Consider the following 20977-nt stretch of genomic DNA (forward strand, 5'->3'; position numbering starts at 1 on the left):
ATGGCTGAACCATCTTTATCACAACGGTTGCCACCTCCGCCTGTGCCGATGTCTTCGCCATCCCCACCACAACAACCGCCTCCAGCGGCTAGGTCAAAAGTCGTCGGCGAAACGGCTCATCCAATACACAAAACCTTAGACACTGCAGCCAACATAGCAAACCTTCTACCCAACGGAACAGTCCTAGCATTTCGAATGCTAATTCCTTCATTTTCCAATAAGGGCGTCTGCCAACTCTCCAACAAGTTGTTGACTGCAGCAGTCATTGGATTCTGCTCCGCCGCCTGTTTCTTCTCTTCTTTCACCGACAGCTGCGTCCTCAGCTCCGACGGGAAGTCGTTTTACGGTATAGCCACCACTAGAGGGATACACTTATTTAACTTCGATAATGATCCCGAGAAAATATTGGAAGGAATAAACATGAGGAAATACAAGCTCAAGTGCCTAGATTTCGTACACGCATTTGTTTCTCTCTTGGTGTTCTTGGTCTTTGCATTTTGTGATTCTGACGTGCAAACTTGTTTCTTCAGTAACCAGCAGAGGCCAGGATCCAACGTAAATGCCTTGGTAATGAACCTGCCCTTAGCAGCTGGGTTTTTTGCCAGTTTCTTCTTCTTGATCTTCCCTACTACGCGTAGAGGAATAGGATATGCTGGCTTGCCGGCCTAAACACACTTATGCTTTGATTAATTAATTGATTATCACTTTTTCCTGGTGGAAATATGGAAGATTTAATGCGTATACAATAACTTTGTGTTTTGTTTTTTACATAATAGTAGTATGGTTTAACTTTATATAACAGGGTAGTTATCAATTTATCTAGTTTTATTGGAAAAATTACGTCAAATATATACACTATATTTATCGTTTGCTATACTTTCAACAAATTTACCATTTGTAGATATATTTGAATTTTATAGTAAATCCATGAAACAAGAGATTAATTGTTCTGGACTGAAATAAGAGCAACAAGCCTTCGTAGCCCGGTTGGTTTGAGCGTCCGCTTAGTTAGCAAGGGTCTTGAGTTCGACTCTCATTATTTTTCTATATTTGTGTATTCACCCTGGTTGTATTCGTTGCGCGTATGAATACATTTGATACAAGTTGTATCCTTTGTATATACTCTTGTATACAGTTTTGTTTACCCTTAAAATGGATAACAATTAAATTTATACGCGGTTTAAAGATATGTGGATTGATTCAACACAAATAATCAAGAATGTTAGATAAATGAGTTAAAGACACAATGAATAATCAAACAAGTCATAACGTTATGGCCTAGCTTGAACTTGGATTGGGCTATGGTTTCTGCCATCGGTAGGGTCTTGGTTTCGAAGCTAATCAAGAACGAAGAACAAAAGTAAAGTAAAGACTTTGCAGTAGCTAGAAAACAGAGGAATAATTTTGTATTGCCTTGGTATGCGTGTTATAATACCTCCTATTGAAATAAAACTTTCCCTCTATATAGTAGGAAAGTTTCACTCCTAGTACAAGTCTAAAAAAGGTAAAAATTATCCTTTCTCGTTAATTACTAATTTGTTAATGACATCGGGCGAGATCTACACCGTGATATCTGGTTGGATGCGGATATCACGACCCTCTATTAGTCGTGTGCAATCGTTCATGCGCTTCCCGAAGTCTCAGAACCTATCCCGGGTCCGGGGTGCATTTTGTTCGGGCCTTGGTACAAGAAGTTCTCAGCTTCGGCTCTGATCCCGTGTAATCATATCTTGGCTTCGTTCTATCCACCGGGAAATCGGGGTATATGTTACCCCCGGTTTCACCCGTATACAGGTAGTCCCCTCGTTTTCCAGAGAGTAGGTTTGCCGAAACGATAGGGAACGATAGATGAACCCCGGTTCCTTCTTTCGCATGTTACAATCGAGATGACGGACAAGCTGAAACGTCCCATCAGTCGCGTCGTTCTAACTTCGGACACGTGTCGATCATCGAATGGTTGCCTTCGAAAGTGAAACGCCACGTGTTAGTTACATCTCCCCCTATAAAAGCTTCACCCCTTCACTTCTTTCACTTTCTGATCCTAGTCTTACCTTCGAACTTTACAAAGGCTTTCAACTTTCTCAAATCTTCATACCTCGCTTCTTGAACCTTCACATCTTCATCTTCAACCTCCAAACTTTCATAGATTTTCTAAGATTTTCAACCCAGAAATTAATATCTTCACTTCTAACCTTCAAATCTTCATATGCCTTCTTCAAACCTTCATACATTTCTAGAATGGACAAAACCTCCAAATCAGTACCACAGTAAGTGGCCCTTTCGTCTTCTCACCCGGCCATAAATGTCGAGGTGGATGCTCCTGAGGCGCTCCCCAAGCCTCCTATGAAAAGCTTCATACCCAAGGGTTGTTCCATCGGGGATGACTTCAAGGTCGAGAAGGCCTCCGTCAAACAAGACCGAGGCGAAGGAGCATGGAGATATATATGCTCTGTTACTAAAGATACTCTTCCCAAAGTCCCAGAGGACTGTAGATGGGAAGTCAAGGTCGTGGCAGTGCCCAGAACTGAGGACGATATAACTTCCCATGTGGAGGGGTGTTTAAGTGTTTACACTTATCCCTTTACGTTGGGCCCGGTTGACCCGGTGATCTTGCCTTTTTGCAAGAGGTACGAAGTGTGCCGTGGGCAAATCCACGCGTCCCTCTAGAGGATCGTGATACTCTTACGCCACTTTGTGAACAACGCTGAATCTCCTCGGCTTACCATCAACCACCTACTCCGTCTGTACAATCCCCGAATTATTTTAGGGGGAATAGTCAAGCTCGTTCATCAAGCCAGTAATGCCCCTTTTACGAGCATCGATGAGGATCGACAACGAGGCTGGCAGGGGCGCTTTGTTCGGGTGAAAACTAAAGACTTGATCCCTCCCGAGTTCCTGGCATTCCTCGAGAAGTGGAACACATCTCGTAAGTGTAGTCTTTCCTTAAGTGTCAATGTCCCTTCATTTTTTCTCTCATCGCCACTATTTATGGTTGTGCAGCTATTACTCGAGTTCGTAATGTGGTTCATCGGCTCAAGGGGTAGATCGAAGGGATCTGCCAATAGATGTCATACTACAAGCGCACGTGGCACAAACTTTTGAAGGGCAAATGGGATGCCCGTTCTCATGGTAAGGCTTTCCACTGAATAATTATTACTATGCCCCAATCTTACACGATGTTGACCTTCTCTTTTCCCTCGTAGGTTTGCCTAGAACACCGAACTTAGGCCGTTGGATGGCGATGAGGACACGTCCTTACCCATCGAACCCTATGTTTCAGGACAACCCGGGGCTGCTACGGAGGAAAAGAAGAAGAAAAGAAAGTCATCGGGTTCTGAGGATCCCGAGGTGAAGATTAAAAAGAGGGCGACCACCCAGGCTCGCAAGCCCAAGAAGAATACGGAGTCCTGGGTATTGGACTCTGACTTTCTTTGAGCATGAAGAAGACGACATTTTTGTCGTTCATGGATCGACCCATGCCAGGGAGCAGGCGGCGACCGAGGTACGGGGCCACAAGGTCGATCCCCTTCCAACTCAAGAGGCCAAAGTGGAGATGGGGGATGTGACCTCTTGAGAAGCCATTCCTATTCCGAAGGAGGAGACTGGTGTGATAGACATCATCGAAACACCCTCCTATACCGAGTCCATGCTCGAAGAGGCCCAAGCAGGCAAGGAAAAATCAAGTGAAGGAGCTCAAGGTGAAGAGGATCCTCTCCACTCATTCTTCGATGGCATGGACATGTCTACATTAGAAAATTTCTCCAGGCTAGGCCACCTGGAGATACTGAAGAAGGACGTGCCTTCAGGAGCTAACGGGCTGAGTACGAGCCCAAAATTGGTAAAGCAATTCCCTGCGCTAAGTGTGGACCCAGAGCGTAAGAGGATGGTTGTTCTCATAGTCCCGGAGGATGCCCGGGTCATATCCGCTCTGGTAGGCATAGCCAGCTACCTCTGATGCATAGCAACCGAGGAGGACCAGATAAAGATGAATGAGGTGGGCACGTCAAGTCTCTTCAACGAGGCACAGCGTGCACTGAACCGGGTAAGGCTCTAACACCTTTAAACTCCCCTTATGAATCATTTAAGTTTTTCTGTGACGTCTCTTACTTAATTCCATTACTTTATAGGCTTCAGTGCTTCAGCACGAGAGCTTCCTTCGGTACCTCTTAGAAACCAGTCAGCTCGAGTTTGAGCTCAAGGAGCAGGTCCGAAAGACGGACATGTACAAGCTTTTGAGTGAGCAATAGGACGAGGCCCTTAACGACCTCCCGATTCTCCAGGCCGAGCTGGAAAAAATTGGAAGGAAGCCTCGACCCCGAAATGGGAACACACCGACATGGTTGAAAAGGTAAAGGTTTTTGAAGATAAGAACAGACAGCTAGTCGCGATGACTAACAACACAACTTTGTAGGTCCAACAGAAGATGGATCTGATCGACTAGTTGCGGGTCGAGATGGACAAGGTCAAGGCCTAGAATGAAGTGTGGAAGGGCAGGATTGATCGACTGGCCTAGGAGAAGGAAGCTGCAAAGGCGGAGCTGGCATCGGTAGAGAACCAACTCCGGGTGGCGAAAGATAAATCTAACAAATGGTCTCAGCTGAATGACGGTCTTCGAGCACAATTGAGATCGGTTGTCGTAGAGTGGGATACCCTCGGTAAAGAATATGAGGCACTGAAGTCCAAGTTGGACATAACCTTCGATGATGCCGAAGAAATGGTGTCCCAATACAAGGCTGATGTGAAGTCAACCGAGATCCGCCTAAAGACAAAGGCTGAATACATGAAGCAGTTGTCCCGAAGGGAGACCCTCATAAAGATCCACGCCCGAGGATTCATCTTATCAGCCGAGATCGAGGAAGTGAAGAAGCTCGAAGCCGAGTCAAAGAAGCTTTACGAGCCTGAGGGTGTCAAAGTATCTGAGAGCTCCGATGGTTCTGGAAACGAGTCGGGCCCCGATGAAGACCAGGCGTAGATGCCTTAGTACCTTTTTTTGCTTTCGCTTATGTATATATATTTTTTGTTTATTTTGAGGCCATTTTTATTGGGCCTTTTTAAATATATTTTGGAATATATGTGAATATTTCCCTTTCTGACAATATCGTGTCTTTACTTTTCCAACATCTTTTGATAATTTCTATATATGTAGTATTTTTTATGCCTTATTATAGAATCAAATGTAATTACATGGCATTCATTTTTCGGAGGTTCGAACGGAGCCCGACTTCAATACAACTTTATTTGCTCGAAGCTTTGATACCTCGATGTGACCAGAAGCTTTCAAGATGCTTAAGTGATTTTAGAGGATAATTTTGCTGAGGGTAACCTGTTTGCAGGTTTCGAGTTTTTCTAAAGGTCTTACTTTCTGATTACGAGCTTCGGACGTTTCCGAGCCATTTTTAAGGTGGTCGTAGCCTTTTGTATTTGGGCCACACCTAATAGGTTTGTCCGAACTTTCTTCGGGTGGCAGTCCCCGAGTAGGGGTTGCTCATGGGCTCGATAGCCCCCGAGTAGGGGCAGCCCGTGGGCTTTTTAGGATTCGAAATTGAAGACATAATAGCAAGGCGGAACTTTCTTTCATTTCAGTGTGTAAAGTACATGATCGAGAGCGCGTAAAAGCTTGTATCATGGCTAAAGTGGATTATGTGGGCACGATTCACACGATCGTTTGGCCCTTATAATGAATCCTAACCACCGAGCCTTAGCTTCTAACATACAAGTTTTTCTTTTTTCCTTGCTAAATATTTCCTTGATAAAAACCTTAATCCAAGGGCATTGGCCCCTAGTATTCGAGTTCGAGCTTGAGAGGGCTCGGATATTGTTGATGCGAAGTGAACGCCCATTGACTCCGATTTGAGACCATCCTTCGAATCTAAGTTAGCATGTTTTACTGTTGCCTCGTTAAAAACTTTGCCAAAAAACCCATTTGGGACAAAAATGATTCAAGGGAAAATGAGTACAACGCGTGCTTTCAGACCTAATATCCATATCCATCCTTGGTCATTTACCTGCAAATGTTAGTCCGATTCATAACATGATTAAAGAGTAGTTGAGTTCGTACCTTAGCAGTAGTACCGCTTTAAGTGCGTCACATTCCAGTTGTTCGGTAGTAGCAAATCATTTCCTACTTCGAGGTTGTACGCTCCTTTGTCGGTAATTTCGAGACTCGATATGGTCTTACCCAATTTGGTCCCAGCTTCCCCTCATTCGGGTTCCGGGTGTGTAATGTTACTTTTCTCAACACCAAGTCCCCGATCTTAAAGTGTCGGAGGTTGGCTCTTTGGTTGTAGTATCTTTATATTCGTTGTTTCTGTGATGACCCAATATGTTATCTTTAATTTTAAACATTTATTATGTGTTTTGAGACCTCGAATAGCACCTTTAAGCCTTCCTCGACTTGCGTGATTAGTTTGGAGAATAATTCGAAAGGAAAAGCCTTTGTCGAGTGATCACTTGAAATTTCAAAACAAGATAAGTGTCGTGATTAACCTTGACTCGAGGGAATAGAACCCTTGAATTATTTGTTACGTGAATTTCATGTGTAGCGACGTATAGGCGAGGTGACGAGTGCCTATACGTTGTCAAATTGATTGTTTGCATATTTATCTAAACATTATAAATTAATTTAAATTACGAATTAATTATTATATTAATTATTTCTCTCATATTCCTTGTCCAATATTATGTCTTGAATTCATGCTATAATTTCTACATGCATGCTTATTTGAATTATGTGTCTTAATTGCTATTTAACATTTAGCACATTAAATATTAAATTGCATATTTTCTCCCTGATTTCCACAATTAATTGCTACTTGTCATTACTTATTTCCCAAATAAATCATAATCATTGTATGCCTTGTTGCCTAATAATTTCTTATTTAATGTGATATTTATTGGAATATTTTCATTACATTTAAGAATTGTTAAATAATATTGTTGGAGCGGGTTGCACGCCGTAACGGATTTATTTTAAGTTTATATTATCAGAGCGGATTTGATGGTAGGCTATAATCTCATGTCTTAGTCGCTTTATCGCACTCTAATTTACTGCACTTTAATTGAGTTGGAGCTTTAATCGCTAGTGTTTTGCACTAATTGTGTGTTTTATGCCTTGTAGGAGTGATTTTGATCTATGTAGATATTATGGAATGAATTCATGCTATTCGGGAGCTTTGCAGTCTGAGTAAAATCCCAAAAATTAAGTCGGGATCGTGTTTGGGGATCAACGGATGATAGTGGAATGAAACAAAGAATCTAGAAGGTATATTGCGCAGTGTCCAGTAAAATACACATAACGTTTTGCTCGGAACTCTGTTTGGACTCCACAATATATCGTTAGAAAGATATTTAAAAGGGATACAACTTTCATGTTTTATATTTTCCCAAATTCTCAACAAAACGCCACCCATATTCGCGGTTGTGCACTGGCCGCGCATTGGGCGCGCATATGAGGCAGAACAGGGTGAAAAGTGTGCGAGCACGCTTCCAGGCGTGCGGCCGCGCACGTCCTGTCCGAAAAAGTGTCCTATTTTGCTTAGGAGAAGGTGTATTTGTTTGTGCCCGATTCTACTTGGTTTATATACATGGAAAGACGGTATTTTGAGGACTTTGGACATAATTTAGACCTAAGGAAGCTAAGGAGAAGAGGGAGAAGCAAGAGCACAAGGATTTCACCATTCATCCTCACTCAAGATAAGGGTTTGGATGTTTTATGTTTTTCTTTGACTTAAACTTAATTGTGATAAATTTCTCTATATCCATGGAGTAATTCTTCCTTAGGGATTGATGGATTTGGTATTTTGAGAATTGTTTGTGGATATTAACTCTAGTTTTATGTATTAAAGCGTTTTGGGTGTTTTTATTGTTGCATATATATTCACTTGTTTATGTAATCGAAAAAGGCATAATTTGTGATGTTTTGCATTATCTTATTGGTTGAATTCATTGATTCTTGTTAGTAATCGAAAGAGGTTATTTGAATTAATGTTTAGACCTAGTTAGGAGAATAATCGAAAGAAGTTCTCCTAAGGATCAATCCACTACGACTTCTTGAATATATTCACCAAGCTTAACTTAGTTCATAGACTTAATCGAGAGAGAAGTTTCTACTGAATGTTTGAACATAATAGAGTAAATTCGAGAGACTCACTTGAACCATAGAAGTGAAGTAACTAGAGTTAATTCTCAAACAAGTATCTTACACCTATCCAATCAACCTATATTTTCTCCCTTTGATATCTTCCTACTTACTCTTGTTGCGATTGTCATTAGCCAATAGTTTAGACTTTTAGTAAATTTTAGTTTTAAATCGCACAACTCTAAATTGTTGATCATCTTGGATAGCAATTAAAACTAGAAGCTACGAAAACACTGTTTAAATCCAATCCCTGTGGATACGATATTTTCTATACTATATTCGACTAGCGAGCATAATTTTGTGTTGTATTTTTAGCTCGTCTTACTTCTATTCCTGTTATTATTATTATTATTATTATTATTATTATTATTATTATTATTATTATTATTATTATTATTATTATTATTATTATTATTATTATTATTATTATTATTGCGTATAGGTTAATGTAAAGCGACCTGCCTTAGCCTCGTCACTACTTCGTCGAGGTTAGGCTCGGCACTTACAGAGTACATGGGGTCGGTTGTACTCATACTACAATCTGTACTTCTTCTGCAGATACCGGAGTTGGTCCCAGCAGCGTACTGTAGATTTGCTCGGATTCAGCTATCAGAGGAGACTTGAGGTATAGCTGCACAACATTCGCAGCTCTGAAGTCCCCTTCTAGTTTATCTTAGCTGTGTGCTTTCTTTCAAACAGCTTTATTTTATTCATACCCTTATTTGTATTATTGTAGAAGCTTGTGGACTTGTGACTCCACTTTTGGGATGCTATTTAGACATCGTTATTATTTTTGTTTGTTCATTTAAATTCAGATATTATTCCGGTTGTTGGTTTCTTTAATATTTAATTAAAATAAATTGTGAAAAATGGTTTAAATTACTCTAACGTTGGCTTGCCTAGCAAGTGAAATGTTAGACACCATCACGGTCCCGAATGTGGGAATTTCGAGTTGTGACAGGTTGGTATCATAGCACTAGGTTACTTAGGTCTCACGAGTCACGAACAAGCTTAGTAGAGTCTGAAAGAACGGTACGGAGACGTCTGTACTTATCTTCCAGAGGCTATGAAGTTTAGGAACAATATCACTTCTTTCTTATTCTATCGTGCGATTTTATTCTACCATCGATGACTGAACCATTCTATTCTTATTTTCTCACAGATGGCAAGAACACGTAATATATCTACCGACGGACAGGGGACAGATCCCCCGATAGAAACTATGACCAGGGGTAGAGGCTGAGGCCGAGGTCGTGCCAGAGGTTGAGGTAGAGGCAGAGGTAGAGCTAAGTCTAGGGCTCGAGCAGCGGCGCCTGTTGTAGAACCTCAGGTAGATTTGGAAGCGGAGGTTCCAGCTCATACTGTAACTATTGGACCAGTTCAGGTCCCGGAAGGATTCATAGCTACTCTAGTACTTTAGGATACTCCAGTCCGTTTGGTGAGCCTAATGGAGGGTGTGGCCTAGAATGGTACATTTCCAGTGACACCAGCCATCTCACAGGCTGGGGGGAGGAGCACAAACTAGGGCTGGGCATATATCGGGTATAACCGATAGCCCGAACCGATAAAATACTATTGGGTTATCGATATCGGGTTATTGGGTAAATAGTTCGATAACGGTTTAATGTTGTTTGACTATTGGGTTATCGGTTCGAGTCTCGATTTACCCACTTTCATTAACGGTTTAACCGATAGCCCAATAAGCTTTAACAAAACTATAATTTTACCCACAAAGTATATAAATCCATCTTATGGCTTCATTCTCTCATTCTCTCAATATCTCTCGGCAGTTACTCTTCATCTTCAAACCTTAATCCTTAGAGTAAGTTTTAAACTTTTCTGAATTTCTCATATTAATTCTTCAATTAAGATTTTTAGTTCTAAACATTAAAGAATTAATTGTTCAGATTTTTAGTTTTTCTATTTGTTTCTTTTGTTGCATTGATTCTTTAGTATTCATAAGATTAGGATTTTATTATTTTCATGTTAATTATGCTCGCCCGTAGAGAGATAGTTAGTAAGATTAGATTGTTAAATGTCTTATTCCTTACTCCTACTAACTTATAACTTTGAAAATTTAGATCATTCATTAGGATCTTCAAATGCAAAGAAGGTTTTCTTTTTCTAAAATTAAAATTTAATCCCTCTTTTCTTAAGAGCAAAAATTCAGTTCCTTTCTCTTAACAGTATGATCACGATTTCTATAATAAAATATGAATTTTTGGGATATTTTTTATTCTTATCGGGTAAACCGATAAGGATCGATAACCGACTAACCGATACCTGATAGCCGATATCTTATCAGTTCGGTTATCGGTTTAGCATATTTAAAAACCGATAAACCGATATGCCCAACCGACATTCACAACCGAACCTAACCGACTGATGCCCACTTAGCACAAACTCCCACTACTCCCGTTCCGGAGCAGATAGCTCCCCAGAATCAGGCTCTAGCAGTCCCACCAAGATTATCTTGACCGTTGCCATGAGGTACTGCGAAACATAGGAATAGTTAAAGGCAACATAGTCAATTTTGTTGTGTTTTAGATGACTGGTTTCGCCATAAGGTGGTGGAGAGATTATGTATTTGCTAGACTAGCGAATTTGCCTCCACTTACCTGGGAGCATTTCTCACAGCTATTTCTAGAGAAGTTTGTTCCTATTACACTAAGAGAGGAATGTCGGGGCAGTTTGAGCATCTCCAGCAGGGTAGTATGACTGTTACCCAGTATGAGACTCGATTTGTGGACTTAGCACGTCATGCCATCGTCTTGCTTCCTAATGAAAAAGAGAGAGTGGGGAGATTCATTGATGGACTCACTTATACTATCATGTTTCAGATGGCCAAGGAGACAGGGAGTGATATTTCCTTCCAGACAGCTGTGAATATTGCTAGGAGGATCAAGCTAGTTCGTGCTCAAGAGAGAGGGCCAGTGTCAGATAAGAGGCTCTGTCATTCCGGTAATTTCAGAGGCGCCTCATCTGGAGGCAGGGGTACTTATGGTATGGGTCATCCTCCCAAGCCATTTTATTCATCACTTCAGGCATCTCACAGTGTTTCAGCATCTCACAGTGTTTCAGAGAGTCATAGTCCTATTATGCCTTACACTGGGCAGCTAGCATTCATTGCACATTCAGCTCCTATCAGTGCACCACCGCTCCAGAGTCACTACAACGGTTATCCGGCCCATTCGGGTCAGCTTCAGCTTCAGCAACCACAACAACAGGATGTGTGTTATGAGTGTGGGAACATTGGTCACATCAGGAGGTATTGCCCTAGGTTGTCGAGTAACAAATCTCAGCAGAATTTTTGTGCCTTTGTACCGTCACGGGTTGCTCCACCACCTGCCCAGCCAGCTAGGGGCAGTGGTCAGATAGCTAGAGGTGGAGGTGAGGTTGTTAAAGGTGGAGGCCATCCAGTTAGAGGCCGTCCCAAAGATACAACTCCGAGTGGTGGGGGCCAGCCCCGATTTTATGCTTTTCCAGCTCGGCCTGAGGCCGAGTCATCCGATATCGTGATCACATGTATTGTTCCAGTTTTCCATAGAGATGCTTCAGTTTTGTTTTATCCATGATCTACTTATTCCTATGTGTCCTCCTACTTTGCTTCATATTTGGTTGTGTCTCGTGGTTCTCTAAGTGCTTCTGTGCACGTGTCCATGCCGGTGGGGGATTCTATCATTGTAGATCATGTCTATCGTTCGTGTGTTGTTACTATTGGGAATCTTGAGACTAGCGTGGATCTTTTACTTCTTGATATGGTAGATTTTGATATTTTCTTGGGAATGGACTGACTGTCACCTTATCATGCTATATTGGATTGTCATGCCAAAATGGTGACCTCAGCCATGCCGGGGTTACCTCGAATAGAGTGGAAAGGGACTTCTGGCCATTCCACCAGCAAGTTTATCTCTTACGTGAAAGCTCAGCGTATGATCGAGAAGGGGTGTCTAGCTTATTTGGCTTATATTCGCGATCATAGTGCGGATATTACTTCTGTGGATTCAGTCCCAGTTGTCCGTGAGTTTCCAGATGTATTTCCTGCAGATTTTCCGGGGATGCCACCCAACAGAGATATTGACTTCTGTATTGATTTGGCTCCGGGCATCCATTTCTATTCCACCATATTGTATGGCCCCGCCGGAACTAAAGGAATTAAAGAAGCAGTTACAAGACTTGCTTGACCAGGGATTCATTAGACCTAGTGTCTCGCCCTTGGGTGCACCAGTGTTATTTGTAAATAATAAAGATAGTTTAATGCAGATGTGTATAGATTATCGGCAGTTGAACAAGGCTACTATCAAGAACAAGTATCCATTCCCAAGAATTGATGATTTATTCGATCAGCTTCATGGTGCCAAGGTGTTTTCAAAGATTGATTTGAGGTCTGGTTACCATCAGTTGAATACTAGGACATCTGATGTCCCTAATACAGCTTTTCGGACTCGGTATGGGCATTACGAATTACTAGTGATGTTATTTGGGCTGACAAATGCCCCAGCAGTATTTATGGATTTGATGAATCGGGTGTTCAAGCCCTATTTGGATTCTTTTGTGGTTGTATTCATTGATGATATCTTGATTTACTCCAGCAGTTGAGAGGAGCATGAGTAACATCTTCGGATTGTGCTATAGACTTGAAAATTAATCAGTTATATGCCAGATTTTCAAAATGTGAATTTTGGTTAGACTCAATTGCCTTTTTGGGGCATGTTGTATTAGCATAAGGCATAAAAGTGGATCCTAAAAAGATTGAGGCAGTTTAGAATTGGCCTAGACCTACTTCAGCTATAGAGATCCAGAGTTTCATGGGTTTGGCAGGTTATTATCGCCGGTTTGTGGAGGGGTTTTCGTCCATAGCATCCCCACTGACCAAATTGACCCAGAAGGGTGCCCTGTTCCGATGGTCAGACGAGTGTGAGTTAAGCTTTCAGAAGCTCAAGACTGCTTTGACTACACCACCAGTGTTGGTATTACCCAAAGGTTCAGGATCTTATGCGGTGTATTGTGATGCATCTTGCATTGGGCTTGGTGCAATATTAATGCAAGATGGCAGAGTGATTGCATATGCGTCGCGGCAGTTGAAAGTTCATAAGAAGAACTACCTTGTTCATGACTTAGAATTGGCATCCATTGTTCATGCGCTGAAGATTTGGAGGCATTACCTTTACGGTGTATCGTGTGAGGTATTCACTGATCATCATAGTCTACAGTACATGTTCAAACAAAAAGACCTTAATTTTAGGCAGAGAAGATGGTTGGAGCTGTTGAAAGACTATGATATCACTATTTTGTATCATCCCGGAAAGGCCAATGTGGTGGCCGATGCTTTGAGTAGGAAGGCTGTGAGTATGGTCAGCCATGCGTATATTTCGGTTGGTGAGAGGTCGTTAGTTGCAGATGTTCAGACTTTGGCCAATCAGTTTGTGAGGTTAGATGTTTCAAAGTCTAGTCAGATTCTAGCTTTCACAGTTGCTCGGTCTTCCTCATATGAGCGTATCAGAGAGCGACAATATGATGATCCACATTTGCTTGTCCTTAAGGACACAGTGCGGCACAGTGGTGCCAAATATTGTTGTTGCAGGGGAAGATGGAGTTCTGCGAATGCATGGCCGTATTTGTGTGCCTAATGTGGATGGGCTTCGTGAATTAATTCTTGAAGAGGCCTACAGTTCTCGGTATTCTATTCATCTGGGTGGCACCAAAATGTATCGAGATTTGTGGCAACATTATTGGTGGAGGATAATGAAGAAGGATATAGTTACATATGTAGCTCGGTGTTTAAATTATCAGCAAGTCAAGTACGAGCATCAGAGGCATGGTGGTTTGCTTCAGAAATTAGAAATTCCTGAGTGGAAGTAGGAGCGTATCACTATGGATTTTGTTGTTGGGCTCCCACGGACTCAGAAGAAGTTCGATGCAGTATGGGTCATTATGGACAAGTTGACCAAGTTAGCACATTTCATTCCAGTAGCAGTTACCTATTCTTCAGAGTGGTTAGCTGAGATTTACATCCGCGAGATCGTCTGCCTTCACGGTGTGCCTATGTCTATCATTTCTGATCGAGGAATGTAGTTCATCTCGCACTTCTGGAGGGCTATACAGCGTGAGTTAGGCACGCGGGTTGAGTTGAGTATAGCATTTCATCCACAAAAAGATGGACAGTCAGAGCGCACTATTCAGATATTGGAAGATATGTTTCGCGCTTGTGTTATAGACTTTGGAGGTTCCTGGGATCAGTTCTTGCCACTTGCGAAGTTTGCCTATAATAACAGCTACCACTCAAGCATTCAGATGGCTATATATGAAGCATTATACGGGAGGTGATGCCGTTCGCCAGTTGGCTGGTTTGAACCGGGAAAGGAACGGTTGTTGGGTATTGATTTGGTACAGGATTACTTGGATAAGGTCAAGGTTATTCAGGATCAACTTCGCACAGCTCAATCTAGGCAAAAGAGTTACCGACCGTAAATTTCGTGACATTGCATTCATGGCAGGAGAAAGAGTATTGCTCCGGGTATTACCTATGAAAGGTGTAATGAGATTCGGAAAGAAGGGCAAGTTGAGCCCTAGGTTTATCGGACCCTTTGAAATTCTTGAAAGGGTGGATGAAGTAGCCTACAGACTTGCACTACCACCTAGTTTATCAGTAGTTCATCCGGTGTTCCATGTATCCATGCTCTGGAAATACCATGGTGATCCGTCCCATGTATTAGATTTCAGCTCAGTCCAATTGGATAAAGATTTGACTTATGAAGAGGAGCCGGTAGTTATTCTAGCCCGACATGTCCGACAGTTGAGGTCTAAGAGTTATCCTTTAATTTGAGTGCAATGGAGAGGCCATTCGATTGAGGCAACTACCTCGAAGTCCGAGTCAGACATGCAGAGTAGATATCCATACCTTTTCATCAGCTCAGGTAATTTTCTAATTCCGTTCGAGAACGAACGTTTGTTATAGAGGTGGAGAATGTGATAACCCAATATGTCATCTTTAATTTTAAACATTCATTCTGTGATTTGAAACCTCGAATAGCACCTTTCAGCATTCCTCGACTTGCGTGCACAGTTCGCAAATTTTTCCAGAAAGTTTTTATGTGAAAATTTGATAAAAATGTGAAATAGATCTTCAAAACTCATTTGATTTGACTTTCGTCAACATTTTGAGCAAACAGACCCGGATCAGTGTTTTGACAGTTCCAGTAGGTCTGTATCGTGCTTTGGGAAGTCCCTAGCTCGAATTATCACCATTTAACGGAAACTAGAAATCTAAAGGCTAAAGACTTTCAAAGTTTGACCGTGAATTTGAATTTATTGATACTGCACTGGGATTGAGATTCCGAGAGTTGGAATAGCTCTGTTATGTCATTTATGACTTGTGCGCCAGATTTAAAATCATTCCAGATTTATTTAATACGTTTCGACACGGGTTTTGTAAAGTGAAAATTTCATAAACTCATAAGTGTGAATCGAGGTGTGAATTGTAATTTTGATATTATTTGACAAGATTTGAGACCCCGAGTAAGTCTGTATTATGTTATGGGACTTGTTGTAATATTTGAACTAGGTCTCGAGTGGCTCGGGTGAGCTTCGGACGAGTTTCAGACCATTTTGGTAAAACTTTGCAGGTCTGGTTCTAGTGTGTCGCACCTGCGCAATTTTGGTCACAGATGCGTGATCGATTCTGTGGAGGCAATATCGCATCTACGACTTTGAGGCCATAGGAGAAGCTTCGCTTCTGCGAAGCTTGGGACGCAAGTGCGATGCCCGCTTCTGCGGTGCCATGATCGCAGATGTGATCTTTCGCGCTTCTGCGATTCCCTTCGCAGATCTACGCAGTCGCTTCTGCGATGTGAAGGTCCGTAGATGCAGTCCTCTACTTGGCTGCCCTATTCCGCAAATACGAGCCTTGTCTCACAAATGCAAGACTGCAGATGCGGAAATATGTCCGCATATGTGAAAATGCTGGACAAAATGCTTAAAATCGGGAGTTTGCCATTTTTATTCATTTTTGGGTTTTGAGTCTCGGATTTGGCGATTCCAAAGGGGTTTTTCACGACTTCGACTTGGGTAAGTGTTCTATACCCAAAAGTGATTATATTTCATAAATCCATGTTTATATTCATCGATTATTTCGGATTTAGATGGAAGAAATTGAAATTTTTGTAAAACTTTCCAAAAACAAAAAGTTAGGATTTGAAAGACAATCCGATGTCGGAATTCTATAATTTTAGTATGGTTGAACTCGTATCGGAACGAGTGTCCGGATTCCGTAAATTTTTCATCGGGTTCCAAAAAGTGGGCCTCACGTTAACTTTTGGTTGACTTTTCCAAAAATGACTTAAATTAAGTCTCTTTTGAATTGTGAATAATTTCTAAAGCTCAAATTGAATTATTGGCCAATAATTTGATAGGTTTGATTGGTTTGGAGAATAATTCGAAAAGAAAAGCCGTGGTTGAGTGATCATTTGAAATTGCAAAATAAGGTGAGTGTCGTGGTTAACCTTGACTTGAGAGAATAGAACCCTTGAATTAGTTGTTACATGAATTTCATGCGTAACGATGTATAGGCGAGCTGACGAGTGCCTATACGTTGTCAAATTGATTGTTTGCATATTTATCTAAAAATTATAAATTAATTTAAATTACGAATTAATTATTATATTAATTATTTCTCTCATATTCCTGGTCTAATATTATGTCTTGAATTCATGCTATAATTGCTACATGCTTATTTGAATTATGTGTCTTAATTGCTACTTGATATTTAGCACATTAAATATTAAATTGCCTAATAATTTCTAATTGTATGCTTTGTTGCATAATCATTGTATGCTTTGTTGCATAATAATTTCTTATTTAATATGATATTTATTGGAATATTTTCTTTACATTTAAGAATTGTTAAATTATATTGTTGGAGTGGGTTGCACGCCGCAACAGATTTATTTTAAGTTTATATTGTTGGAGCGGGTTGCACGCCGCAACGGATTTTATTCTAAGTTTATATTGTTGGAGCAAGTTGCACTCCGCAACGGAAATTAATTGAGGGATTATGAGTGCTGAATTGACTTCAATTATTTATTATTATTATTATTATTATTATTATTATTATTATTATTATTATTATTATTATTATTATTATTATTATTATTATTATTATTATTATTATTATTATTATTATTGCGTACAGGTTAATGTAAGTGACTTGCCTTAGCCTCGTCACTACTTCGTCGAGGTTAGGCTCGGCACTTACAGAGTAAATGGGGTCGGTTGCTATCATACTACACTCTGCACTTCATGTGCAGATACCGGAGTTGGTCCCTACGGCGTACTGTAGATTTTCTCGGATTCAGCTATCAAAGGAGACTTGAGGTATAGTTGCACAACGTTCACAGCTCTGAAGTCCCCTTCTACTTTATCTTAGTTGTGTACTTTCTTTCAGACAACTTTATTTTATTCAGACCCTTGTTTGTATTATTCTAGAAGCTCGTGCACTTGAGACTCCAGTTCTGGGATGGTATTTAGACATCATTATTATTTTGGTTTGTTCATTTAAATTCAGATATTATTTCGGTTGTTGGTTTCTTTACTATTTAATTAAAATAAATTGTGAAAATGGTTTAAATTATTCTAACTTTAGCTTGCCTAGCAAGTGAAATATTAGGTGCCATCACGGTCCCGAAGGTGAGAATTTCGGGTCGTGACAGTTTCTGAGCGGCCAACCGAACTAGGGCGATCTCCCGCCTTTCATCCAATAGTTCTAGGCTCGTGATCATGGCCTCGCCGTTTGACCCTTCTGTCACATACTAGAACCGGAGGCTCGGTTCTCTTACTTCGATTGGTATTAAGGCTTCGGTCCTGTAGACTAACGAAAATGGGGTGGCCCCGATACTAGACTTTGAGGTCGTACGGTATGCCTACAGGACTTCATGCAGTATTTCCTTCCATTTCCCTTTGGCATCGGTCAACCTCTTTTTCAAGCTTTGAAGTATGGTCTTGTTTGTTGATTCCGCTTGTTCCCACTAGGGCTGTAAGGTGTTGATAGTATCTTCTTAATTTTGTGATCTTTGAAGAATTATTTACCTTGCTGCCGATGAATTATTTTTGATTATCACAAACGATCTCAGCCGGTATCCCGAATCGACATATTATGTGGTCCCAGATGAAGTCAATGACTTCTTTTTCCTGGTCTTTGTTGAATGCTTGAGCTTCGACCCATTTGGAAAAATAATCGGTTATGAATAGTATGACATGAGACTTACCAGTTGCCCACTGCAGGGGACCGACGATGTCCATTCCCCATTTCATAAATGGCCACAGGGACAAGACCGAGTGGAGTAGCTCCCCTAGTTGATGGATCATTGGTGCATGTCTTTGGTAGTCGTCGCAATTTCGTATGAAGTCCTTCACATCCTTCTCCATTTTGGTCCAGTAATAGGCGCCCCTGATTAATTTCCGAACCAAAGATTCTGCACCTGAATGTTTCCCGCAATTGCCTTAGTGAACTTCTCTCAAGGCATATTTGATATCTCCCGGCCCCAAGCATCTGTAAGTGGGCCGTCGAATGTTGTTCTGAACAATGACCCTTCGACCAAGCTAAATCTAACAGCCTTTGTACATGGGGCCCTCGATTCTTTGGGATCCGAGGGCAATTTTCCGATTTCCAAGTAGTCTATGTATTTGTTATTCAAATCCCAAGTTAAACTCGTCGAATTTACTTCGGTGTGGCCTTCTTCTATTACTGACTTCATGAGTTATACTACCGTCCCCGAACTTAATTCATCGACATCGACTAACGAACCCAAGTTAGCCAGAGCATTGACCTCGCTATTCTAATCTCAGGACACGTGTTGCGGGGTCCATTCCCTGAATTGATGCAGTGTTACATGTAACTTGTCTAAGTATCTTCTCATTCGTTCCTCCTTCACTCCGAATGTCCTATTAGCTTGATTCACCACGAGGAGGGAGTCACACTTAGCTTCGATCACCTCGACCCCACGGCTTTTAGCTAATTCGAGACCTGCAATTATGGCCTCATACTCGGCCTCATTGTTAGTCAATTTCATAGTTCTAATAGACTGCCTAACTACATGCCCTATAGGGGGTTTTAATACGATTCCATGACTGGACCCATTTGCGTTTGAGGCACCATACATGAAAAGGGTCAAAATTTTCGAGGTAGTACCCGAGGTTAGCAATAATTCCCTTTCGACTTCGGGTATTAAGGCCGACGTAAAGTCAGCCACGAAGTCTACCAAAATTTGAGATTTTATGGCGGTTCGGAGTCGATACTCGATATCGTAACCACTAATTTTAACGACCCATTTGGCCAATCAGTCCGAGAACTAGGGTCTGTGTATGATGTTCCTCAGTGGGTAGGAGGTTACGACACATATGGGGTGGCATTGAAAGTACGATTTTAACTTTTTGAAGGCGCTCAGAAAAGTGAGCGCCAACTTTTCCAGGTGAGGATACCTTATTTCGGCCTCGCCTAGAGTTCTACTGACATAGTAAATAGGAAATTGTGTACCTTCCTCTTCCTGAACTAAGACTTCACTTACCTCCACCTCGAAAATCGCCAAGTAAAGGTACAACTGTTTGTCCGCTCTTCGGAGTGTGCAGCAGGGGGGTTGATAGGTACCGTTTGAGTTCTTCCAAAGCTTGTTGGCATTCCGAGGTCCAGGAAAAATTATTCTTCTTCATGAACAGTAAGAAGAACCGATGGCTTTTGTCTAAGGAACTCGATATAAACCGGCCCAGGGCGGCTATTCGCCCGGTCAGCCTCTGAACGGCCTTGACGTTGTCCACCATGGTGATGTCTTCTATGGCTTTGATTTTGTCAGGATTGATCTTAATCCCCCAATTGGATACCATGAACCCAAGGAATTTTCCCTATCCGACCCTGAATGCACACTTCTCTGGGTTCAACTTCATATTGTATTTCTTCAATATGTAGAGGGATTCCTGCAAATGTTTCAAATAGTCCTCTGCTCGGAGGGACTTGACTAACATGCCATCAATATAAACTTTCATTGATTTTTCTATTTGTTCTATGAACATTCGGTTTACTAAGCGTTGATAAGTGGCACCATCGTTATTTAATCTGAATGGCATTACATTATAACAATAGGTGCCGAATTTAGTGATAAAACAAGTCTTTTCTTGGTCGCCCGCGTCCATCCAAATTTGGTTGTACCCAGAATAGGCATCGAGAAAGCTGAGTATCTCGTGCCCGATCATCACGTCAATCATCCGATCGATGTTAGGCAATGGAAATGAATCCTTAGGGCATGCCTTGTTCAGATCTTTCTAATCTACACATATTCTTAGCTTATTTCCTTTTTTAGGTACTACCACTACATTAGATAACCAGTCCGGGTACTTAACTTCCCGAATGGACCCTATTTTAAGGAGTTTAGATACATCGTCCTTGATGAATGCATGCTTGACCTCGGACTGAGGTCTCCTCTTCTGTTTAACCGGGTGCAACTTCAGATCCAAACTCAGCTTATGAGCGGTTACCTCCGGCGGGATCCGTGTCATATCAAGATTGGACCAAGAGAAACAAGCTATGTTAGCTTTAAGAAAATTAATGAGTTTTTTCTAGAGCTCGGGGGTTAACCCCGTGCCCAGGTATACCTTTCGATCTGGCAGGTGTTCGATCAATGTGACTTGCTCCAACTCTTCGACCGTCGATTTGGTGGCATCGGTATCATTAGGAGCTATGAATGATCTCAGAATTCCGTAATCATCTTTCTCGTCGACTCCTCATTCCTCCGGTCCAACCGGGACCATCATCGATAGTTTCTATTTAACTTTGGCCTTTCTGGTCGGCTCTAT

At 41.4% G+C, this 20977-nt stretch overlaps 1 protein-coding gene across 1 annotated transcript; it reads left to right on the forward strand.

Moving 5' to 3' along the window:
• On the forward strand, nucleotides 1-669 carry LOC107822680 (protein DMP10). The gene has a single exon (XM_016649237.2). It carries the CDS (start codon nucleotides 1-3, stop codon nucleotides 667-669), a length of 669 nt encoding a protein of 222 aa, XP_016504723.1.
• Nucleotides 670-20977: the final 20308 nt, after the last annotated feature.

This window comes from Nicotiana tabacum, chromosome 19, assembly GCF_000715075.1.
Source record: "Nicotiana tabacum cultivar K326 chromosome 19, ASM71507v2, whole genome shotgun sequence".
NCBI classification, from domain to species: domain Eukaryota; kingdom Viridiplantae; phylum Streptophyta; class Magnoliopsida; order Solanales; family Solanaceae; genus Nicotiana; species Nicotiana tabacum.